Source organism: Pectinophora gossypiella, unplaced genomic scaffold (assembly GCF_024362695.1).
Source record: "Pectinophora gossypiella unplaced genomic scaffold, ilPecGoss1.1 Pgos_31, whole genome shotgun sequence".
NCBI classification, from domain to species: Eukaryota; Metazoa; Arthropoda; class Insecta; order Lepidoptera; family Gelechiidae; genus Pectinophora; species Pectinophora gossypiella.
The window spans coordinates 1368943-1395323 of record NW_026063241.1 but is presented as its reverse complement, the minus strand read 5'-3'; the positions used below and the strand labels follow the sequence as shown (position 1 = coordinate 1395323).

General features: G+C 38.8%; 1 protein-coding gene and 2 long non-coding RNA genes across 6 annotated transcripts; 2 read left to right on the top strand and 1 right to left on the bottom strand.

Moving 5' to 3' along the window:
* The first annotated feature begins 1986 nt into the window (after positions 1–1986).
* Positions 1987–8325, top strand: LOC126380933 (uncharacterized). Of its 4 annotated transcripts, none has more exons than XM_050030505.1 (2): positions 1987–2874; positions 6023–8325. In XM_050030505.1, exon 2 carries the CDS (start codon positions 6394–6396, stop codon positions 8272–8274), a length of 1881 nt encoding a protein of 626 aa, XP_049886462.1. In that variant the 5' UTR covers positions 1987–2874; positions 6023–6393; the 3' UTR covers positions 8275–8325. The 4 variants fall into 4 exon arrangements, with proteins under 4 accessions (XP_049886462.1, XP_049886461.1, XP_049886463.1 ...); XM_050030504.1 differs by having other exon boundaries at positions 1987–2881; XM_050030506.1 differs by lacking the exon at positions 1987–2874 and having other exon boundaries at positions 4444–6147; positions 7733–8325.
* A 4793-nt stretch (positions 8326–13118) lies between these two features.
* LOC126380918 (uncharacterized) lies at positions 13119–20750 on the bottom strand. Its single transcript, XR_007568587.1, has 5 exons — positions 20710–20750; positions 20490–20624; positions 20268–20402; positions 13377–13516; positions 13119–13260 (listed from the first exon to the last, which is right to left on the bottom strand). It is a non-coding gene; the product is annotated as an uncharacterized LOC126380918 (long non-coding RNA).
* On the top strand, positions 19074–19644 carry LOC126380919 (uncharacterized). Its single transcript, XR_007568588.1, has 3 exons — positions 19074–19195; positions 19283–19417; positions 19519–19644. It is a non-coding gene; the product is annotated as an uncharacterized LOC126380919 (long non-coding RNA).
* Positions 20751–26381: the final 5631 nt, after the last annotated feature.

The following is a 26381-nucleotide window of genomic DNA, read 5'->3' as shown; positions in this document are numbered from 1 at the left end:
TGTTTTTCCACCATTTTGAATTTTTTTCACCGGCGATTGGATTTGACCAAGATTTAAATACGTGTGCGAAAAAATCATTGTTCCAGGTGCGATAGGTTAGCAGGCCGTAGGGTGTCTCCCTGATGCGGAGCAGTTTTTCAAGATTGAGAAGTATTTTTATACTCAACAAGACATTCCGATTACAACCCCATACACAGTTTTTACCGCCGAGACATTTTCTGGAAAAACAAAATTTTGTATGGCGGCCATCTTGTTTTTCCGCCATTTTGTTTTTTTTTCACCCACAATAGAATTTGACCAAGATTTAAATATGTTTTGCGAAAAAAAAATTGATCCAGGTATAATAGTTACGCCAGACTGTAGGGTGTCTCCCTGATGAGGAGCAGTTTTCCAAGATCTGGAAGTTTTCCCATACTCACCGGGAGGTCCCGATCACTTTTCTCATACATTATTTTGACCCCCCGACGCTCCTTCTGGGAGAACAATTATGTCAGTGAGTGAGTGAGTGAGTCAGTGGGTTTGTAGCTATATATAATATAACTAGATGTCGCGTGGTTCGCTCGCAGCAAGCTGCTCGCGTGTCTTGTTTTACCGCCAATTTTTTACCGCGATAGAATTTGACCAAGACTGAAATAGGTCTCGTGAAATCAAAAAAGTTCTAGGTGCTATAGTTTTGCGAGGCCGTGGGGTGTCTCCCTGATGCGGAGCAGTTTTCCAAGATGACGGTCCAATCACACCCCTATACATCATTTTTACACCCGAGACATTTTCTGGAAAAACAAAAATTTATATGGCGGCCATCTTGTTTTTCCGCCATTTTGGTTTTTTTTCACCGGCGATTGGATTTGACCAAGATTTAAATACGTTGTGCGAAAAAATCATTCTTCCAGGTGCGATAGGTTAGCCAGGCCGTAGGGTGTCTCCCTGATGCGGAGCAGTTTTCCAAGATGACGTTCCGATCACACCCCTATACATAATTTTACACCCGAGACATTTTCTGGAAAAACAAAAATTTGTATCGCGGCCATCTTGTTTTTCGGCCATTTTGTTTTTTTTTCACCCGCGATAAAATTTGACCAAGATTTAAATAGGTTTCGTGAAACAAAAAAGTTCCACGTGCGATAGTTTTGCCAGGCCGTAGGGTGTCTTCCTGATGCGGAGCAGCTATCGAAAACCCAGATGTATTTTCATACTTGACATGACGTTCCGATCACATTCCTATACATCATTTTTATCTCCGAGGCATTTTCGGGAAAAACGAAAATTTTGTATGGCGGCCATCTTGTTTTTCCGCCATTTTGAATTTTTTTCACCGGCGATTGGATTTGACCAAGATTTAAATATGTTATGCGAAAAAAAAAATGCTCCAGGTATTATAGTTTAGCCAGGCCATAGGGAGTCTCCCTGATGCGGAGCAGTTTTTCAAGATCAAGCAGTATTTCCATACTCAGCTTGACGTTTCGATCACATCTCCCATACATCATTTTTACCTCCGAGACATTTTCTGAGAAAACAAATTTTTGTATGGCGGCCATCTTGTTTTTCCGCCATTTTAGTTTTTTTTCACCGGGGATTGGATTTGACTAAGATTTAAATAGGTTTCGTGAAAAAAGAATCGTTCTAGGTGCGATAGTTGCGCCAGGCCGTAGGGTCTCTTTCTGATGCGGAGCAGTTTTCCAAGATCTGGAAGTTTTCCCATACTCACCGGGAGGCCCCGATCACACCCCCCATACACCATTTTCACCCCCCGACACTCCTGCTGGGAGAACAACTATGTCAGTCAGTCAGTCAGTCAGTCAATACATGGGTGTCTACGACGACCGCGAGACGCGGGTTGAGGCGCGGGGAGGGAGCGGCGCGGGAGCCACTCGCCCCATTCAGCTACGACAAACGTTCGCGCACACAACGTCATAATTGTACTTACTTAAAGTAAATTACCTAAAGTAAACCAGTAATCATCATAACCTCGCATTATTTTATTTTCTTGCCTTAATATCTTTAACAAGAAATTGGCGACCAGACGAAGACTTAAATCTGCAAAAAATCGGATATTTACTGATACAAAATCCAGTTCGGACGAGTGAGTGCGTGGCACACATTGCAGCGCGCATCGGACTTTGCGCCGAGAACAAAGGAAAGGACTACCTTTGGAATTCTAAACGGTGAAAGTGCAGTGCTTCGACGAGTCAGCGGCTCCCAGGGAAGTACTAGTGCCCATCCTTTTTTCTATCCTTCCTTTATCCATCGATTTGCGTACTTGCGGGTTTTGATTTGCAAATTGCATTAGATTAGCTTTAAATAAGTGCTATTTACATAAATAAAATTTGCATAAATAACAATTGTTCGCACAAATTAGCTACTTTCATAATCATAATAAAGTGCTATTCCTGGTGATATTGCGTTTGATAGCTATGAGCACGTTATTAGCCTAAAATTGCACTTAAAACTTAAAATACCGATTGTTTACGTTCTAAAATCACTGGCTTCTTACAATAAATTAATAATTTCACTTATTTAACTACAACTAAAGCGAGATATTTGGCATATTCTGCTTAATCTAATAGGATTTACGTACGTGTTACATAATTACTTACATTTCCAGTGTTTACTGCCGTTTATTTCATCTAATTTCTCATAAATCATAAATAAATTAATCGTAAAATCTCTTCATTTAAAATAATATTTCTTCGCGTAACCTAAAAGTTGCTGTTGCTTAACATATTGGCCGACTATTCCAGGGAGTACCTACGGCGCATCGTCGCCGGCTGGCAGGTCACCGCGTGACCTTGTTGACCTTCATAACTCACGCCGCGCGCCATCGCCGCTTCTCCGCTGGGAACTCATACGCTGTTGCTGCGCTGGAACTTCGACTTTGTAACTGGTTTGATGCACATTTTTGTTTTGCTTGGTTGATTATTGGCCCTTAAATTGGTTTAACTTACGATCATAATGAGTGAGGATACAAAGGAGTTTAAGGACCTTGTTAAACAAAGAGGGTCTATTAGGGGTCGCTTAACCATTTTTTCTAATCACCTAGCAACATTAAAACAAATCTCAATAGAACAAATTACTGATTCACAAATAAAAGAATTGACCCTACGTCTTGAAAGAGTGGAGGAATTGTTTAGTGATTTTGAAAAATGCCAAATTCGACTAGAATTAATGTGTACAACTCTTGATGAGCAACTTACGGAAAGGGATCAAACTGAAAGGTTATTTTATTCTTCTATAGGTAATGCTCGGTCTTTAATTGATTCTTTTGCTGTTAAAAACAAGAATGCTCACGTAGATGAGGGCAAGTGTAGTTCTGTTGGAAATGATAACTTAAACGTTAAATTACCTATTATTAAACTACCCACATTTGACGGCAATTATTTTTTGTGGTTGGAATTTCATGACACCTTCGAATCACTGATACATAATAATGAGTCAGTGCCAGATATAAACAAATTCCATTACCTAAGATCCTCATTATCAGGGAGCGCTGCTTTAGTCATTAGGTCTATTGAATTTACTGCAAGGAACTACCAGGTAGCATGGGATTTGTTATGTCAACGATACAATAATAAAAAAATCTTAATCAACAACCACTTAAAAGCGTTGTTCAAAATTGAACCTATTACTAGGGAGTCCTATCGATCGATACGCTACCTAATCGATACAGTAACTAAAAACCTACGCGCATTAACCACTCTGGGGCAGCCAGTCGATCAATGGGATACTCTTATTATATACATGATTTCTTCAAAATTGGATTCGGTTACTAATGGCAAGTGGGAAGAACATAAAAATACTTTATCCGATTTACCGCTTTTAAGCGAATTTATCGATTTTTTACGAAATAGAGCGGATATATTGGAGACTATGCAGGCAAACAGAAGTGACAAACCTGAATATAAGGTTGGAATTCATAATAATAAAGACAATAAGGGTGATCATAAAACTTCATCATTTCCTCATAACAATCATCAAAATAAATTTACAAAAAGTTTTGTCACTTCTGCTAAATCAAAACCTGAACGGTTATTGTCATGTCCTTTTTGCAGTCAGCCACATAGAATTATTGATTGTGAATCTTTCCGTGGTTTGTCTCCTGAAGCTAGGTTGAGTGAGGTCTTAAAGTTAAACCTTTGCACAAACTGCTTGAGGAGGGGTCATCACGCTTCAGTTTGTTTACTCGGCTCATGCAGATTGTGCGATGAAAAACATAATACAATGTTACATAAAAATAAAAATGATAAAATTCCTGATAATACATCACCTTCCGTGTCAATGTCAGTGCGTTCTTCCGGACAGGTTCTGCTTGGCACCGCGTTAGTGAAGATCATTAATCCTAAAAATAATAATACTTACCATGCTCGTGCGTTGCTTGACGCGGGCAGTCAATCCTCCTTTATGACAGAAAACCTAAGCCATAAACTTGGCATTGCTAATCGCAATTCCGAACCCATCATGATATCGGGCATAAACAACGTGCAAGTCCCTATCTCAGTCACTGGTGACGTTAGAATCTGTTCTATAAATGAATCATTTAACACTAATCTAAAATGCTTGGTTGTACCTGAAATCACTGGTCAGTTGCCTAATCACTACTTTGATGTTTCTAAACTAAACATACCTAAACATTATAACATGGCTGATCCCAACTTCAGTCGCCCTTCTGACATTGATATTTTGCTGGGGGCAGATATATTTTATGATGTCTTAAATGCACAAAAAGTGCCTCTTGGTCCTAATCTGCCTATTCTTCAGGGCACTAAGCTTGGCTGGATTGTAGTTGGTCCCTTAGGAACTCGTGATAAACCATCTGCCTCGTACTGTCATTTTACAAAGGAAATCAGTGAGAATTTAACAAGGTTTTGGAGACTTGAAGAAATTTCTTCAACGTCATCTAAGATGTCCACTGAAGAGGAATATTGTGAAGATCACTTTCTTAAAAATACTTACCGGGATAATAATGGTAGATTTTCAGTCTTAATGCCACTTAAGGAACCTGAAACTTCTCTGGGTGATTCTTACAGAATGGCAGAGAAGCGATTTTATAATCTTGAGAAAAAATTAGACAAGAACCTTGATCTTAAAAATCAGTATCATAATTTCATTAAAGAATATGAGTCCCTTGGACATTTATCTAAGACAAAAAAACCTAATTTTGGATATTATATGCCACACCACGCAGTCATCCGCGAAGGTAGTGAAACAACTAAGCTTAGAACAGTCTTTGACGCGTCTGCTAAAACTACATCATTAAAATCCCTAAATGACATTCAATACACTGGTCCAGTCGTTCAGGATGAGCTGTTTGATATCCTACTTAGATTCCGGCAACATAGGTACGTACTAACTGGCGATATTCAAAAAATGTACCGTCAAATCCTGATAGATGAGTCACAACGTCACTTGCAATTGATTTTATGGAGATACAATAAGTATGAACCTCTTCAAGTTTATAAGCTTAATACTGTGACTTATGGTACAGCCTCAGCACCTTACCTGAGTACACGCTGTCTGCTACAGTTGGCCCTGGAATGTCCCGACAAGTCGATTGCAAATGTGATTAGGCATGACTTTTATATGGACGATATGCTAACTGGAGCAGACAGTGATGTTGAGTTAGCTCATGTTTTGAATCAAGTAACATCTGTACTTAATTCTGCGTGCCTACCATTGCATAAATACCGCACAAATTGCCCTCACATTTTTAATGATGAAACCATGACGGAATCTCTTAACTTAAATAAACAATCAAGCGTATTAGGCTTGGGATGGACGCCTGACACTGACACGTTGAACTTTTCTATAAATATAAATAAAAACACAGACAAAATCACTAAAAGAGTTATTTTGTCTAATACGTGCAAAATTTTCGACCCATTAGGCTTACTTAGCCCATGTACAGTCACCTTAAAAATATTACTTCAAAAATTATGGCAATTAAAACTAGGATGGGACGAAGTCGTTCCCAATGATATAAACAAAATTTGGAATAAAATGATCACTGACCTTGAGCTATTACTTTCAGTATCGGTTCCCCGACACGCGCTCTGCGTGGCACCTACTGTCTGCGAGCTACATTGCTTCGTAGACGCATCAAAGGACGCCTACGCAGCGTGTGCGTACTTACGCACAGTGAATCAAACTAATCAAGTAAACGTAAAACTTCTTTGCGCTAAAACTCGAGTTGCACCTCTTAAAGCCATCACAATCCCGCGCCTAGAGCTGTGTGCTGCAGTACTAGGTGCTCGTCTTGTGGCCAAGGTCACCAGTGCTCTCCGGTGCCCTATTCATAAAATCGTGTATTGGTCTGATTCTACAATCACTTTAGCTTGGATCAAAACTCCAACACAAAACTTAAAACCATTTATTTGTAATAGAGTAAATGAAATAACAGACATGACAGATAAAAACTCATGGAGGCACGTACCCACAAAACTTAACCCAGCTGATTTGGCCTCAAGAGGTGTCGAACCGAGTCAACTCATTAACTCTAAATTTTGGTGGGAAGGGCCTGATTATTTAATTCATGATATATCCCAATGGCCTGTTACTCCTTACACAGATAATAATATGATTTTGCCTGAAATTAAAACCTTACCAACTAAAACTAACACTGAAAATAATGAAAATAATGAAACCATAAAATTCGAAAATTATTCGAGTTCATTAAAATTAAAAAGAATATTCGGTTATGTACACAGGTTCATAAATAACTGTAAAAATAAAAAGAATAGATCATTAGGTCCTTTAACAAGTAATGAACTCGATAAATCTCTTACTTACCTAATAAAACTAGCACAATCAATTACATTTAAAACAGTTATTAATATGATTAAAAACAAAAAAACACTTACCTCATCTTACTTGTTGCAGATGTCTCCTTTTCTCGACAGTGAAGGCGTGCTGAGAGTAGGTGGTCGGCTCAATAACACGAACTTTAACTTTAATAAAAAACATCCAGCCTTATTGGATGGAAAACATTATTTCACAAGATTGCTGATGAGAGCCGAACATCTGCGCTTGCTGCATGCAGGCCCTCAACTGCTCCTAGCAACGTTTAGGGATCAGTTTTGGCCTCTCGGGGGGAGGACGCTTGCACGTAAAGTAACTAGAGAATGCGTAATTTGTACTCGATTTAGAGGCCAAACTATGGAGCCGTTGATGGGACACCTGCCTGAGGACAGGGTGACTCAAAATTATCCATTTCAAGTTTCTGGTATGGATTTCGCCGGACCACTCCTAATATCCAGTAAAAAAGGCCGCGGTAATCGTATATCAAAATGTTATTTATGCCTGTTCATTTGTTTTTGTACAAAGGCGATCCATTTAGAAATAGTAAGCGACTTAAGTACAAACGCTTTCATTTCTTGTCTTCGAAGGTTTATTTCTAGAAGGGGAAAACCTGATAAATTATATTGTGACAATGCCACAAATTTTGTTGGGGCCAATAATGAATTGGGCAGGGCGTTACTATCAAGCCTGAAGTCAGTGTATGAGTTCGCAGCGGAGGAGGGCATTAAGTTTAATTTTAATCCCCCGTACTCTCCCACATTCGGTGGTTTATGGGAGGCCGGCATAAAGAGCGCAAAATATCACATGAAACGCATAGTAGGAAATGCTAGTCTAACCTACGAGGAGCTGAGCACGCTTTGTACGCAAATCGAAGCTGTCCTCAACTCCCGACCCTTAACTCCCATGTCACCCGACTCACACGACCTTTCTCCCTTGACCCCAGGGCATTTTCTCGTCGGACGGCCGCTAACATCACTGCCGTCACCTCCAATGGCTACTACGAAGAAGCTGACATCCAGATACCAGCTAATCGAAGCTTTACGAGAGCACTTTTGGATAAGATGGCATAATGAATATCTATCCGAACTACAAAAGAGAACCAAATGGCGATCTCCTTACACAAGCCTTAAAGAAGGATCGATGGTGGTTTTTAAGGAAAATAATGTACCGCCTATGAAGTGGAGACTGGGAAGACTTCACAGACATTACCCAGGCAAGGACGGGGTCGCGCGCGTTGCTGATTTCGTGACGTACAGAGGAATCGAGCGACGAGCTCTGAATAAAGTATGCCCCCTGATGTTAGAAGAGGATATGTTGGAGAAAGCCTCGACTTCAACCATTCCCGTGGTTTCTTCGGCTTCCCCCAAGGCCCCCCAGGATGTCTACGACGACCGCGAGACGCGGGTTGAGGCGCGGGGAGGGAGCGGCGCGGGAGCCGCTCGCCCCATTCAGCTACGACAAACGTTCGCGCACACAACGTCATAATTGTACTTACTTAAAGTAAATTACCTAAAGTAAACCAGTAATCATCATAAACCTCGCATTATTTTATTTTCTTGCCTTAATATCTTTAACATGGGTTTGTAGCTTTATATAATATAACTAGATTTCGCGTGGTTCGCTCGCAGCAAGCTGCTCGCGTGTCTTGTTTTCCCGCCAATTTTTTACCGCGATAGAATTTGACCAAGACTAAAATAGGTCTCGTGAAATCAAAAAAGTTCTAGGTGCTATAGTTTTGCCAGGCCGTAGGGTGTCTCCCTGATGCGAAGCAGTTTTCCAAGATGACGTTCCGATCACACCCCAATACATCATTTTTACCTCGTGAGACATTTTCTGGAAAAACAAAAATTTGTATGGCGGCCATCTTGTTTTTCGGCCATTTTGTTTTTTTTTACCGGCGATAAAATTTGACCAAGACTTTAATAGGCTTCGTGAAAACAAAAAAGTTCCAGGTGCGATAGTTTCGCCAGGCTGTAGGGTGTCTCCCTGATGCGGAGCAGCTTTCGAAGATCGAAAAGTATTTCCATACTCAACATGATGTTTCGATCACATTCCTCATACATCATTTTTACCCCCGAGGCATTTTCGGGAAAAACGAAAATTTTGTATGGCGGCCATCTTGTTTTTCCGCCATTTTTTTTTTTTTCAGCGGGGATTGGATTTGACCAAGATTTAAATATGTTTCGCGAAAGAAAAATTGCTCCAGGTTTTATAGTTTTGCCAGGCCGTAGGGTGTCTCCCTGATGCGGAGCAGTTTGTCAAGATCGAGAAGTAATACCATATTCAACTCGACGTTTTGATCACACCCCCATACATAATTTTTACCCCAGAGACATTTTCCGGAAAAACAAAATTTTGTATGGCGGCCATCTTGTTTTTCCGCCATTTTGTTTTTTTTTCACCCACAATAAAATTTGACCAAGATTTAAATAGGTTTCGTGAAAAAAGAATCGTTCCAGGTGCGATAGTTTCGCCAGACTGTAGGGTGTCTCCCTGATGCGGAGCAGTTTTCCATGATCTGGAAGTTTTCCCATACTCACCGGGAGGTCCCGATCACACCCCCCATACATCATTTTCACCCCCCGACGCTCCTTCTGGGAGAACAACTATGTCAGTCAGTCAGTCAGTCAGTGGGTCTCCAGCTATATATAATATAACTAGATGTCGCGTGGTTCGCTCGCAGCAAGCTGCTCGCGTGTCTTGTTTTCCCGCCATTTTTTTACCGCGATAGAATTTGACCAAGACTTGAATAGGTCTCGTGAAATCAAAAAAGTTCTAGGTGCTATAGTTTTGCCAGGCCGTAGGGTGTCTCCCTGATGCGGAGCAGTTTTCCAAGATGACGTTCCGATCACACCCCAATACATCATTTTTACCTCTGAGACATTTTCTGGAAAAACAAAAATTTGTATGGCGGCCATCTTGTTTTTTGCCGGCGATTGAATTTGACCAAGACTCGAATATGTCTCGTGAAATCCAAAAAGTTCTAGGTGCTATAGTTTTGCCAGGCCGTAGGGTGTCTTTCTGATGCGGAGCAGTTTTCCAAGATGACGTTCCGAACACACCCCTATACATATTTTTGGACCTTGAGGAATTTTCTAGAAAAACAAAATTTTGTATGGCGGCCATCTTGTTTCTCCGCCATTTTGTTTTTTTTTACAGGCTATAAAATTTGACCAAGATTTAAATAGGTTTTGTGAAAAAGCAATCGTTCCAGGTGCGATAGTTTTGTCAGGCCGTAGGGTGTCTCCCTGATGCGGAGCAGGTTTTCAAGATCGAGAAGTATTTCCATACTCAACAATACGTTCCGATTACACCCCCATACACAGTTTTTACCCACGACACATTTTCTGGAAAAATCAAATTTTGTATGGCGGCCATCTTGTTTTTCCGCCATTTTGATTTTTTTTCACTCACGATAGAATTTGACCAAGATTTAAATAGGTTCTGTGAAAAAATAATCGTTCCAGGTGCCATAGTTTCGCCAGGCCGTGGGGTGTCTCTCTGATGAGGAGCAGTTTTTGAAGGTTGAGTAGTATTTAAATTCTCAACATGATCTTCTTAATACGTCCCCATACATCGTTTTTACCTTCGAGACATTTTCTGGAAAAATATTTTTTTGTATGGCGGCCATCTTGTTTTTCCGCCATTTTGATTTTTTTTCACCCACAATAAAATTTGACCAAGATTTAAATAGGTTTTGTGAAAAAAGAATCGTTCTAGGTGCGATAGTTGCGCCAGGCCGTAGGGTCTCTCCCTGATGCAGAGCAGTTTTCCAAGATCTGGAAGTTTTCCCATACTCACCGGAAGATCTTGATCACACCCCCCATACATCATTTTTACCCCCCGACGCTCCTTCTGGGAGAACAACCCTGTCAGTGAGTCAGTGAGTCAGTCAGTCAGTGGGTTTGTAGCTATATATAATATAATAAAACTATATATATTATAAATAACTAGATGTCGCGTGGTTCGCTCGCAGCAAGCTGCTCGCGTGTACTGTATTAGTTCGAAGCTTTGTATTGCGGCCATCTTGTTTTCCCGCCATATTTTTACCGCGATAGAATTTGACCAAGACTTAAATAGGTCTCGTGAAAATAAAAAAGTTCTAGGTGCTATAGTTTTGCCAGGCCGTAGGGTGACCCCTGTTGCGGAGCAGTTTTCCAATATGACGTTCCGATCACACCCCAATACATCATTTTTACCTCTGAGACATTTTCTGGAAAAACAAAAATTTGTATGGCGGCCATCTTGTTTTTCGGCCATTTTGTTTTTTTTTCACTGGCGATAAATTTTGACCAAGACTTAAATAGGTCTCGTGAAATCAAAAAAGTTCTAGGTGCTATAGTTTTGGCAGGCCGTAGGGTGTCTCCCTGATGCGGAGCAGTTTTTAAAAATCGAACAGTTTTTCCATACTCAGCTTGACGTTTCGATCACACCTCCCATACATCATTTTTGCCTCGAGACATTTTCTGGAAAAACGAAATTTTGTATGGCGGCCATCTTGTTTTTCCGCCATTTTGGTTTTTTTTCACCGGTGATTGAATTTGACCAAGATTTAAACATATCATGCGAAAACAAAATTGCTCTAGGTTTTATACTTTTGCCAGGCCGTAGGGTGCCGCCCTGATGCGGAGCAGTTTTCAAAGATCGAGAAACATCTTCATACTCTACAAGTCGTTCCGATTACAACCCAATATATAGTTTTTACCCCCCAGACAATTTCTAGAAAAACAAAATTTTGTATGGCAGCCATCTTGTTTTTCCGCCATTTTGATTTTTTTTCACCCACAATAGAATTTGACCAAGATTTAAATAGGTATCGTCAAAACTAAAAAGTTCCACGTGCGATAGTTTTGCCAGGCCGTAGGGTGTCTCCCTGATGCGGAGCAGTTTTCCAAGATCTGGAAGTTTTCCCATACTCACTGGGAGGTCCCGATCATACCCCCCATACATCATTTTTACCCCCCGACGCTCCTTCTGGGAGAACAACCCTGTCAGTGAGTCAGTGAGTCAGTGAGTCAGTCAGTCAGTCAGTCAGTACATGGGTTTGTAGCTATATATATTATAATAATAATAATAATAATAAAATAACTAGATGTCGCGTGGTGGGCTCGCAGCAAGCTGCTAGCGTGTCCTGTATTAGTTCGAAGCTTTGTATGGCGGCCATCTTGTTTTCGTGAAATAAAAAAATTTCTAGGTGCTATAGTTTTGCCAGGCCGTAGGGTGTCTCCTTGATGCGGAGCAGTTTTCCAAGATGACATTCCGATCACACCCCTATACATCATTTTTACACCCGAGGCATTTTCTGGAAAAACAAAATTTTGTATGGCGGCCATCTTGTTTTTCCACCATTTTGATTTTTTATCACGAGTGATTGAATTTGACCAAGAATTAAGTAAGTTAAGTGGAAAAAAAAAATTTTCTATGTTTGATAGTTTAGCCAGGCCGTAGGGTGTCCCTGATGCGGATCAGTTTTCCAAGATCTAGCAGTATTTAAATAATCGACATGACGTTCCGATCAAAACCCTCGTACATCATTTTTACCCCCGAGGCATTTTCGGGAAAAACGAAAATTTTGTATGGCGGCCATCTTGTTTTTCCACCATTTTGAATTTTTTTCACCGGCGATTGGATTTGACCAAGATTTAAATACGTTGTACGAAAAAATCATTGTTCCAGGTGCGATAGGTTAGCCAGGCCGTAGGGTGTCTCCCTGATGCGGAGCAGTTTTTCAAGATTGAGAAGTATTTTTATACTCAACAAGACATTCCGATTACAACCCCATACACAGTTTTTACCGCCGAGACATTTTCTGGAAAAACAAAATTTTGTATGGCGGCCATCTTGTTTTTCCGCCATTTTGGTTTTTTTTCACCCACAATAGAATTTGACCAAGATTTAAATAGGTTTTGCGAAAAAAAAATTGATCCAGGTATAATAGTTACGCCAGATTGTAGGGTGTCTCCCTGATGAGGAGCAGTTTTCCCATACTCACCGGGAGGTCCCGATCACTTTTCTCATATATTATTTTTACCCCCCGATGCTCCTTCTGGGAGAACAACCCTGTCAGTGAGTCAGTGAGTCAGTCAGTCAGTCAGTGGGTTTGTAGCTTTATATAATACTAGATGGTGCTAAGTGCGCTCGCTGCTAAAGCAACTTCGCGGGCGTTGTACGTGGATTGACGTTTTCGTATAGTTTGTTTCGCATCACAGATTTGTAATAACTATTAAGACAGACACAAAAAGAAATAAAAAAAAAATGTGTAGGATATTGTTGGTTTATTTTATGTTATCAAAAAATAAAAATATAAAATTATATTCTCTTTCTCTCCCTTGCATTGTTCCCATATGGTGGTGGGCTCTTTTTTCCGAGTCTTTTCCTTCCACTTCGCTCTGTTGGATGTATCGTCTGCGGAAACATTGCAGGAACAAAGATCTTCTTTGATGACATCTGCTTCTTTGCCTTCTGTATTTCCTGTTAAAAATAAAATAATATTAATTTATTTATAATAACGTATAGATATAATATCCTTTTCTTAGTCGATAGCGATACGTTTTTGCCAAAGTGGTCGTGGTCGTCATGTAACGTACCTAGATTCTTGTCACTATCACTATTGATTGCTGGCTGTCACACTGCTGCATTCATTGAAGAAGCTACCGACATCAGGCTTGGTTGATATAATACTATTGTATTAATAATCTCCTACGCAGTTTTTTGCCTTCTGCATTTCCTATAAATAAAATACATATTAAATATTATATATAATTAAATATTATATATAATTTCTTTTCCTTGGTCGATAGCGATACGTCTTTGTCAAAATAGTCGTGGTCGTCATGTAACGTACCTCGATATCTTGTAACTTTTGATTGCTGGCTGTCACACTGCTGCGTGCATTGAAGAACTTCAGGCTTGGTCGATTTTATTCTATTGCAATCATAATCTCCTACACAGTTTATTGCACTCTGCATTTCCTGTGAATAAAATATACAGGGTGTTAGTGACATTGTAACGAATACTGATGGGGATGATTCAGACCATGATTCTGAGTTCATATCAAGTGGAATTTTCCGTCGCAAAATTCATGATTTTTTTTTAGTTATTTTAAATTATTTTCAATTCTATACTTTTGCGATGAAAAATTCCACTTGATATTAACTCAGAATAATCAGGTGAATCATCCCCCTCTGTATTCGGTACGATGTCACTTACACCCCGCACAAGTACATACTGTAGCCATACAAGTAGGTAAGGGTGTTAGTGACACCGTAACAAATACTGAGGAGGATGATTCAGACCATAATTCTGAGTTGAAATCAAGTGGAATTTTCAGTCGGAAAATTCATGAAAATTTTTGTTTTTTTTTTAAGTTATTTTCTGTTCCATACTTTTGCGACGGAAAATTCCACTTGATATCATCTCATAATCATGGTCTCAATCATCCCTCAAAGTTTTCGTTACGATGTCACTAACACCCTGTATATTACATTTTTTTTCCTTAGTCTATAGCGATACGTTTATGTCAAAGTGGTCGTGATCGTCATGTAACGTACCTCGACATTTTGTTACTTTTGATTGCTGGCTGTCACACTGCTGCATTCTTTGAATGAGCGGCCAACATCAGGCTTGGTTTATATAATACTATTGTATTAATGATCTCCTACGCAGTTTTTTGCCTTCTGCATTTCCTGTAAATAAAATATATAATTAAATATTATATGTAATTTATTTTCCTTAGTCGATAGCAATACGTTTTTGCCAAAATAGTTGTGGTCGTCATGTAACGTACCTCGATATCTTGTTACTTTTGATTGCTGGCTGTCACACTGCTGCATTCATTGAAGGAGCTGGCAACATCAGGCATGCAAGTACCTTAAGTACCGTAGAGGTGCACTAAGAAAGGAATTCCCAAAATTCTCACGGGAACGGGAATTAGCGGGAAAATCCTTTTGTATGAAAAATCTAAACCACTCAAGTTAGACGTTTGAAATTTGGCATGCAGATACCTTAAGTACCGTAGTGGTGCACTAAGAAAGGAATTCCCGAAATTCCCACGAGAACGGGAATTAGCGGGAAAATCCTTTTGTATGAAAAATCTAAACCACTCAAGTTAGACCTTTGAAATTTGTCATGCAGGTACCTTAGGTACCGTGGAGGTGCACTAAGAAAGGAATTCCCAAATTCCCACGGGAACGCGAATTAACGGGAAAATCCTTTTGTATGAAAAATCTAAACCACTCAAGTTAGACGTTTGAAATTTGAAAGAAAGAAAGAAAGAAAGATACGTTTATTATAAAGGGACACCACAGTAACAAGTATAAAATAAATAACAAATATATAATATAAAACACGGAGTAACACATAACTTACAATCAAACACATAATAAAAAAAAATTTAAAAAATTAAAAGACAACATACACGAGAAATACAAATAATTGTGTGTATGGACTGGTCAACGATGGTGGTGGTGTCCTTTATAAAAGGGGCTCACTCAGCATAAGCCGCGGCGCGAGCCACGACGCTGGTATTCTGTGGACCCTGCTAAGTGAGGCACGGAAGCCGTGTCTCCCACAAATACGACTTGAATGAATACATAATAATATTTACTTATAAAATAAAGTACTTAGTTTACAAAAACATAATATATTAAAAGCGTGTGTGTGTGCAGTGTATCTACAAATACATGAAAGAAATACAATAATACTTACAAAACAATGCGTTTAAAACGATAAAATAAACAAATAAATAAAGTTAGAAATGTTAGAATGTGACAAGTTAGTGTGCGTGCGGATTTGAACGAAAGAACGTAGTGTACGTTGCAACTCAAACTGGTTTGGCCGGAGTAAAACTACCGTTAGCGGGCTTACTACGTCAACATTTTTATCAAACGCATTACGTCAGTTTCAACCGCCACTGCCGTCCGAGTGCAACGTTTATTATGTAATCAGCTTGTACAAAAAACCCGTCGCCAAAGTTTTTTGTGTTTTTAAAAGTGTTGGGAATAAAAATATAAATAATTGATTGATAATAAAAAACATTTAACGAATCAGTGACCATAGTTACAATAAAAAAATAACAAATAACCCCCAATGAACAGACTAGACGCATATTTGTGTACCGCCTACTAGTGTATTTTCAATGAGTAGCTGTGTGCCTGTGTGCCTGTTAGAGCTATATTGCCGTCGCATCCGCGTCGCAAGTTAGCCTCCGCCATCGTGTCGTGTCTGGACCACAGAGGTAGGTTTAAGTGGTTTTGTTTATTAAGAACTCTTTTGTAGTCGCAGAAGATGTTGCTTAAAATGAAGTTTAAAATTATTGATTGTTTTCAGACTACGAATTGGTGGCGGCAGATCATTCCAACACTTGGATGCGGCGAACCGGAAACTTCCGCGAAAGGCAACAGTACGATGGCGCGGCACTGCTAGTGAGTAGATCGTCGAGCGTGTTTGATATGACTGAACGTCACGGGACCACACCAGTTTTTTTGCAAGATAGGATGGTATACTATATTTTACAACTCCGAATAGAAGTGTAGCGAGATGCAGATGTCTTCGAGCATTCATTTTTACAATACTTGCATTATTTAAGAACGGCGTAACGTGCGTGCGGGGAGGTATTTTAAAACAAAATCTTGCACACGCATTTTGAACCCTCTGAATCAACTTCCGTGACCGTGCAAGGAGCCGAGGACCGTAAACGACATCCATATAATTGAATTTGGACAGAACAAGGGAATCGCAGAGCTTTATACGAGTGCCAGTATTGATGAACTGTCTAATCAGATATAAGGTTTTGAGCCGATAGAAGCAATTAGCAGCTGTATTAATTATGTATTTTTCAAATCTCAATTCCTCATCCATAAGAAGACCAAGGTTTCGTGCTTCTGTAACCCGCTCCACTGTTTCGCCCCTGATGTTCACATTCACCCCGTAACTTGATATTCTGTTTATCTGCTGTTTTTAATATATATTCTAATTTGGCATGCAGGTACTTTAGTAAACTTAAAGCTTAGTTGCAACAGGATATTACAAAATTCCCACGGGAACGGTAGTTAGCGGGAAAAAACATTTGTATGAAAAAATCAAATCTAAATAAAAGGAGAAACTGACTGACTCAGTGACTGACATATATCAACGCATAGCCTGAACGGCTAAACGTAGGCATTTGAAATTTGGAAGGGACATAGCTTAGGTACCGTAGAGGTGCATTAAGAAAGGAATTCCCGGAATTCCCACGGGAACGGAAATTAGCGGGAAAATCTTTTTGTATGAAAAATCTAAACCGCTTAAGTTAGACGCTTGAAATTTGGCATGCAGGTACCTTAGTTAACTTAAAGCTTAATTGCAACAGGATATTGCAAAATTCCCACGGAAACGGGAGTTAGTGGGAAAAAAACATTTGTATGAAAAAATCGAAACCGCGTAAGATAGATATTTTCAATTCAATTAAATTATTTATTGCATTCCATGTAGTACAATAGGGTGTTACATAGGCATAGGAACTAAAACATGGACCCTATAGGGCACAGCAACGTTGAAGGGAAGAGAGGAAGTGTGTATTAAAATTAAAACTCAATGAACAATCAATTAAAAAAAAAACAATTCAATCAATTGATTCAATCTAGCACGCATGTATACCTTAGTAAATATAAAGTTTATTTTTGGCTGTATTTTGAAAAATGGGAGTTATTGGGAAAAAAAAATGTACTTATGAAAAAATCTAAACTGCATAAGTATGCACTCCCACACACACAAAGATCTCTCTCTTATATAACACGGCACGCGGACGAAGTCGCGGGCAAAAGCTAGTATTAAATAATATTTCATACGGTATTATTTCGTTCTTTAATTTAATGTGTTTTTAGTGCTTCTGAATGTGATTTTGTTTTAAATACTTAGCTTATTAGCATTCATCAGTATCCAAGAATTCATCATACCACTGCTAATTAATAAACAAACAACGGTTTTAGCGTTTAAATACCGAAAAAACACCTGCCTGTTCATTTATTACTTGTTTCATTAAACAGGAATTTGCATATCGATCGTTTTCAATTAACTTCGAACAGTTACAACTACACGTAAACTGAGCATGTAGTCTATCTACAGCAAGATCGTGACCGCTGACTGCAGCTCTCCTTCTCCCTCCATTTCACTCCCAATCGACATTTTCACCTTTGCTGATATGATTACTCCACAGGATACCTCCATCCCCTGCATACCTGGTCGCTAGATTCGGCTGGCACGTCATATCGGTTTGACAGCCAACTCACGTAACTATTGTTGATCGATCCACAGTCCACTGAAGTGCCTACGATGAAGGGAACAACATGGACAGTTCTATTTCGAATTACTCCAACCCATGCGATGTTCATCCATGCGACAACCCACCTGATCTGAGTGGAACTTAACTGAAGCAAGAGAGTGATGCCTAATTCCATCTGCCAACTAGCTCCACTTCTCTCCCGTGCACCAGTCGCACCCACACCGACGTGTTCATCTTGCCAGTTTTCCTCACACCCGTCCACTTGTCTCTTGAAGATTGGCGTCCACAACACCAACGGTTGGTTAGGTCATGCAAGCATTGTTACAATTGATAAAAACACATATTTTCATTTAGTGAATGTGATAACCTGTACTAATAATTTGGTCAACTTAGCGATGATAACTCAATGTAAGTATTAACAAACTCGGTACGTGTTTGTAATTGTGAATAATATCTTTAAATTGTACAACTCGCTTATGTTTGACAATTACTGAGTAATTGCTTTGCTTATTGCATGCTAATTGCTGAAAATTGCTTTTTATTTTAAATTCCTTAGCTAAAAATTGCTTTTTCTTTCACATTTCTCTGCTTATTGAATGACTATTGCTAACTCATTAGATAGAACCTACTTCTCATATAAGTAGGTGGATGCGGCCTCGATTAGCGGGGGAACCACATGAAAAAAAGCGAGCTACTGGGTGTACCTCCTGGGTAGTTTGGAAATCACCTAATATATATATGTATATATTTATAAATAAAAGTTAATATATATAAATTAACATTATTTTTTTTTAACAGGAAATGCACAATGCTAAAAACTGCGTAGGAGATTTTAATACAATAGTACTACCAAGCCTGATGTTGGCCTCTATTTCAATGAATGCAGCAGTGTCACAGCTAGCAATCAAAAGTAACAAGATATTGAGGTACGTTAAATGACGATCACGACCACTTTGGCAAAAACGTATCGCTATAGACTAAGGAAAAAAATAATATATATTTTATTTACAGGAAATGCAGATGACAATAAACTGTGTAGGAGTTCATGATTGCAATAGAATAAAATCGACCAAGCCTGAAGTCAGCAGCCCCTTCAATGAATGCAGCAGTGTGACAGCCAGCAATCAAAAGTTACAAGATATCGAGGTACGTTTCATGACGACCATGACTATTTTGGCAAAAACGTATCGCTATAGACTAAGGAAAAAAAATTTATATATATGTTATTTACAGGAAATGCAGATGGCAATAAACTGTGTAGGAGTTTATGATTGCAATAGAATAAAATCGACCAAGCCTGAAGTCAGCAGCCCCTTCAATGAATGCAGCAGTGTGACAGCCAGCAATCAAAAGTAACAAGATATCGAGGTACGTTACATGACGACCACGACTATTTTGGCAAAAACGTATTGCTATCGACTAAGGAAAATAAATTACATATAATATTTAATTATATATTTTATTTACAGGAAATGCAGAAGGCAAAAAACTGCGTAGGAGATCATTAATACAATAGTATTATATAAACCAAGCCTGATGTTGGCCGCTCATTCAAAGAATGCAGCAGTGTGACAGCCAGCAATCAAAAGTAACAAAATGTCGAGGTACGTTACATGACGATCACGACCACTTTGACATAAACGTATCGCTATAGACTAAGGAAAAAAAATGTAATATACAGGGTGTTAGTGACATCGTAACAAATACTGAGGAGGATGATTCAGACCATAATTCTGAGTTGAAATCAAGTGGAATTTTCAGTCGGAAAATTCATGAAAATTTTTGTTTTTTTTTTTAAGTTATTTTCTGTTCCATACTTTTGCGACGGAAAATTCCACTTGATATCATCTCATAATCATGGTCTCAATCATCCCTCAAAGTTTTCGTTACGATGTCACTAACACCCTGTATATTACATTTTTTTTCCTTAGTCTATAGCGATACGTTTATGTCAAAGTGGTCGTGATCGTCATGTAACGTACCTCGACATTTTGTTACTTTTGATTGCTGGCTGTCACACTGCTGCATTCTTTGAATGAGCGGCCAACATCAGGCTTGGTTTATATAATACTATTGTATTAATGATCTCCTACGCAGTTTTTTGCCTTCTGCATTTCCTGTAAATAAAATATATAATTAAATATTATATGTAATTTATTTTCCTTAGTCGATAGCAATACGTTTTTGCCAAAATAGTCGTGGTCGTCATGTAACGTACCTCGATATCTTGTTACTTTTGATTGCTGGCTGTCACACTGCTGCATTCATTGAAGGGGCTGCTGACTTCAGGCTTGGTCGATTTTATTCTATTGCAATCATAAACTCCTACACAGTTTATTGCCATCTGCATTTCCTCTAAATAACATATATATAATTTTTTTTTCCTTAGTCTATAGCGATACGTTTTTGCCAAAATAGTCATGGTCGTCATGAAACGTACCTCGATATCTTGTAACTTTTGATTGCTGGCTGTCACACTGCTGCATTCATTGAAGGGGCTGCTGACTTCAGGCTTGGTCGATTTTATTCTATTGCAATCATGAACTCCTACACAGTTTATTGTCATCTGCATTTCCTGTAAATAAAATATATATTATTTTTTTCCTTAGTCTATAGCGATACGTTTTTGCCAAAGTGGTCGTGATCGTCATTTAACGTACCTCAATATCTTGTTACTTTTGATTGCTAGCTGTGACACTGCTGCATTCATTGAAATAGAGGCCAACATCAGGCTTGGTAGTACTATTGTATTAAAATCTCCTACGCAGTTTTTAGCATTGTGCATTTCCTGTTAAAAAAAAATAATGTTAATTTATATATATTAACTTTTATTTATAAATATATACATATATATATTAGGTGATTTCCAAACTACCCAGGAGGTACACCCAGTAGCTCGCTTTTTTTCATGTGGTTCCCCCGCTAATCGAGGCCGCATCCACCTACTTATATGAGAAGTAGGTTCTATCTAATGAGTTAGCAATAGTCATTCAATAAGCAGAGAAATGTGAAAGAAAAAGCAATTTTTAGCTAAGGAATTTAAAATAAAAAGCAATTTTCAGCAATTAGCATGCAATAAGCAAAGCAATTACTCAGTAATTGTCAAACATAAGCGAGTTGTACAATTTAAAGATATTATTCACAATTACAAACACGTACCGAGTTTGTTAATACTTACATTGAGTTATCATCGCTAAGTTGACCAAATTATTAGTACAGGTTATCACATTCACTAAATGAAAATATGTGTTTTTATCAATTGTAACAATGCTTGCATGACCTAACCAACCGTTGGTGTTGTGGACGCCAATCTTCAAGAGACAAGTGGACGGGTGTGAGGAAAACTGGCAAGATGAACACGTCGGTGTGGGTGCGACTGGTGCACGGGAGAGAAGTGGAGCTAGTTGGCAGATGGAATTAGGCATCACTCTCTTGCTTCAGTTAAGTTCCACTCAGATCAGGTGGGTTGTCGCATGGATGAACATCGCATGGGTTGGAGTAATTCGAAATAGAACTGTCCATGTTGTTCCCTTCATCGTAGGCACTTCAGTGGACTGTGGATCGATCAACAATAGTTACGTGAGTTGGCTGTCAAACCGATATGACGTGCCAGCCGAATCTAGCGACCAGGTATGCAGGGGATGGAGGTATCCTGTGGAGTAATCATATCAGCAAAGGTGAAAATGTCGATTGGGAGTGAAATGGAGGGAGAAGGAGAGCTGCAGTCAGCGGTCACGATCTTGCTGTAGATAGACTACATGCTCAGTTTACGTGTAGTTGTAACTGTTCGAAGTTAATTGAAAACGATCGATATGCAAATTCCTGTTTAATGAAACAAGTAATAAATGAACAGGCAGGTGTTTTTTCGGTATTTAAACGCTAAAACCGTTGTTTGTTTATTAATTAGCAGTGGTATGATGAATTCTTGGATACTGATGAATGCTAATAAGCTAAGTATTTAAAACAAAATCACATTCAGAAGCACTAAAAACACATTAAATTAAAGAACGAAATAATACCGTATGAAATATTATTTAATACTAGCTTTTGCCCGCGACTTCGTCCGCGTGCCGTGTTATATAAGAGAGAGATCTTTGTGTGTGTGGGAGTGCATACTTATGCAGTTTAGATTTTTTCATAAGTACATTTTTTTTTCCCAATAACTCCCATTTTTCAAAATACAGCCAAAAATAAACTTTATATTTACTAAGGTATACATGCGTGCTAGATTGAATCAATTGATTGAATTGTTTTTTTTTTAATTGATTGTTCATTGAGTTTTAATTTTAATACACACTTCCTCTCTTCCCTTCAACGTTGCTGTGCCCTATAGGGTCCATGTTTTAGTTCCTATGCCTATGTAACACCCTATTGTACTACATGGAATGCAATAAATAATTTAATTGAATTGAAAATATCTATCTTACGCGGTTTCGATTTTTTCATACAAATGTTTTTTTCCCACTAACTCCCGTTTCCGTGGGAATTTTGCAATATCCTGTTGCAATTAAGCTTTAAGTTAACTAAGGTACCTGCATGCCAAATTTCAAGCGTCTAACTTAAGCGGTTTAGATTTTTCATACAAAAAGATTTTCCCGCTAATTTCCGTTCCCGTGGGAATTCCGGGAATTCCTTTCTTAATGCACCTCTACGGTACCTAAGCTATGTCCCTTCCAAATTTCAAATGCCTACGTTTAGCCGTTCAGGCTATGCGTTGATATATGTCAGTCACTGAGTCAGTCAGTTTCTCCTTTTATTTAGATTTGATTTTTTCATACAAATGTTTTTTCCCGCTAACTACCGTTCCCGTGGGAATTTTGTAATATCCTGTTGCAACTAAGCTTTAAGTTTACTAAAGTACCTGCATGCCAAATTAGAATATATATTAAAAACAGCAGATAAACAGAATATCAAGTTACGGGGTGAATGTGAACATCAGGGGCGAAACAGTGGAGCGGGTTACAGAAGCACGAAACCTTGGTCTTCTTATGGATGAGGAATTGAGATTTGAAAAATACATAATTAATACAGCTGCTAATTGCTTCTATCGGCTCAAAACCTTATATCTGATTAGACAGTTCATCAATACTGGCACTCGTATAAAGCTCTGCGATTCCCTTGTTCTGTCCAAATTCAATTATATGGATGTCGTTTACGGTCCTCGGCTCCTTGCACGGTCACGGAAGTTGATTCAGAGGGTTCAAAATGCGTGTGCAAGATTTTGTTTTAAAATACCTCCCCGCACGCACGTTACGCCGTTCTTAAATAATGCAAGTATTGTAAAAATGAATGCTCGAAGACATCTGCATCTCGCTACACTTCTATTCGGAGTTGTAAAATATAGTATACCATCCTATCTTGCAAAAAAACTGGTGTGGTCCCGTGACGTTCAGTCATATCAAACACGCTCGACGATCTACTCACTAGCAGTGCCGCGCCATCGTACTGTTGCCTTTCGCGGAAGTTTCCGGTTCGCCGCATCCAAGTGTTGGAATGATCTGCCGCCACCAATTCGTAGTCTGAAAACAATCAATAATTTTAAACTTCATTTTAAGCAACATCTTCTGCGACTACAAAAGAGTTCTTAATAAACAAAACCACTTAAACCTACCTCTGTGGTCCAGACACGACACGATGGCGGAGGCTAACTTGCGACGCGGATGCGACGGCAATATAGCTCTAACAGGCACACAGGCACACAGCTACTCATTGAAAATACACTAGTAGGCGGTACACAAATATGCGTCTAGTCTGTTCATTGGGGGTTATTTGTTATTTTTTTATTGTAACTATGGTCACTGATTCGTTAAATGTTTTTTATTATCAATCAATTATTTATATTTTTATTCCCAACACTTTTAAAAACACAAAAAACTTTGGCGACGGGTTTTTTGTACAAGCTGATTACATAATAAACGTTGCACTCGGACGGCAGTGGCGGTTGAAACTGACGTAATGCGTTTGATAAAAATGTTGACGTAGTAAGCCCGCTAACGGTAGTTTTACTCCGGCCAAACCAGTTTGAGTTGCAACGTACACTACGTTCTTTCGTTCAAATCCGCACGCACACTAACTTGTCACATTCTAACATTTCTAACTTTATTTATTTGTTTATTTTATCGTTTTAAACGCATTGTTTTGTAAGTATTATTGTATTTCTTTCATGTATTTGTAGATACACTGCACACACACACGCTTTTAATATATTATGTTTTTGTAAACTAAGTACTTTATTTTATAAGTAAATATTATTATGTATTCATTCAAGTCGTATTTGTGGGAGACACGGCTTCCGTGCCTCACTTAGCAGGGTCCACAGAATACCAGCGTCGTGGCTCGCGCCGCGGCTTATGCTGAGTGAGGCCCTTTTATAAAGGACACCACCACCATCGTTGACCAGTCCATACACACAATTATTTGTATTTCTCGTGTATGTTGTCTTTTAATTTTTTATTTTTTTTTTATTATGTGTTTGATTGTAAGTTATGTGTTACTCCGTGTTTTATATTATATATTTGTTATTTATTTTATACTTGTTACTGTGGTGTCCCTTTATAATAAACGTATCTTTCTTTCTTTCTTTCTTTCAAATTTCAAACGTCTAACTTGAGTGGTTTAGATTTTTCATACAAAAGGATTTTCCCGTTAATTCGCGTTCCCGTGGGAATTTGGGAATTCCTTTCTTAGTGCACCTCCACGGTACCTAAGGTACCTGCATGACAAATTTCAAAGGTCTAACTTGAGTGGTTTAGATTTTTCATACAAAAGGATTTTCCCGCTAATTCCCGTTCTCGTGGGAATTTCGGGAATTCCTTTCTTAGTGCACCACTACGGTACTTAAGGTATCTGCATGCCAAATTTCAAACGTCTAACTTGAGTGGTTTAGATTTTTCATACAAAAGGATTTTCCCGCTAATTCCCGTTCCCGTGAGAATTTTGGGAATTCCTTTCTTAGTGCACCTCTACGGTACTTAAGGTACTTGCATGCCAAATTTCAATTGTCTAACTTGAGTGGTTTAGATTTTTCATACAAAAGGATTTTCCCGCTAATTCCCGTTCCCGTGAGAATTTTGGGAATTCCTTTCTTAGTGCACCTCTACGGTACTTAAGGTACTTGCATGCCAAATTTCAATTGTCTAACTTGAGTGGTTTAGATTTTTCATACAAAAGGATTTTCCCGCTAACTACCGTTCCCGTGGGAATTTTGTAATATCCTGTTGCAACTAAGCTTTAAGTTTACTAAAGTACCTGCATGCCAAATTTCAAACGTCTAACTTGAGTGGTTTAGATTTTTCATACAAAAGGATTTTCCCGTTAATTCGCGTTCCCGTGGGAATTTCGGGAATTCCTTTCTTAGTGCACCTCCACGGTACCTAAGGTACCTGCATGACAAATTTCAAAGGTCTAACTTGAGTGGTTTAGATTTTTCATACAAAAGGATTTTCCCGCTAATTCCCGTTCTCGTGGGAATTTCGGGAATTCCTTTCTTAGTGCACCTCTACGGTACTTAAGGTATCTGCATGCCAAATTTCAAACGTCTAGCTTGAGTGGTTTAGATTTTTCATACAAAAGGATTTTCCCGCTAATTCCCGTTCCCGTGAGAATTTTGGGAATTCCTTTCTTAGTGCACCTCTACGGTACTTAAGGTACCTGCATGCCAAATTTCAATTGTCTAACTTGAGTGGTTTAGATTTTTCATACAAAAGGATTTTCCCGCTAATTCCCGTTCCCGTGGGAATTTCGGGAATTCCTTTCTTAGTACACCTCTACGGTATCTAAGGTACCTGCATGCCAAATTTCAATTGTCTAACTTGAGTGGTTTAGATTTTTCATACAAAAGGATTTTCCCGCTAATTCCCGTTCCCGTAAGATTTTCGGGAATTCCTTTCTTAGTATACCTCTACGGTATCTAAGGTACCTGCATGCCAAATTTCAAACGTCTAACTTGAGTGGTTTAGATTTTTCATACAAAAGAATTTCCCTTCACTACTCTGCTCCTATTGATTGTAGCGTGATGAAAAGTATACTATAACCTGTCCAGGAGTGTGAAGAATAATTGTACCAAGTTTCATTAAAATCCGTCCAGTAGTTTTTGTTTCTATAAGGAACATACAGACAGACAGACAGACAGACAGACAGACAGACAGACAGACAAAAATTTTACTGATTGCATTTTTGGCATCAGTATTGACCACTTATCACCCCCTGATAGTTATTTTGAAAAAATATTTAATGTACAGAATTCGCACCCTTCGTGGAAAAACGCAGTAAGTTGATTTTATCAACTTTTCAGGAGCTAAAAAAAACTGTCCTACTAATTAGGTATAAGTCC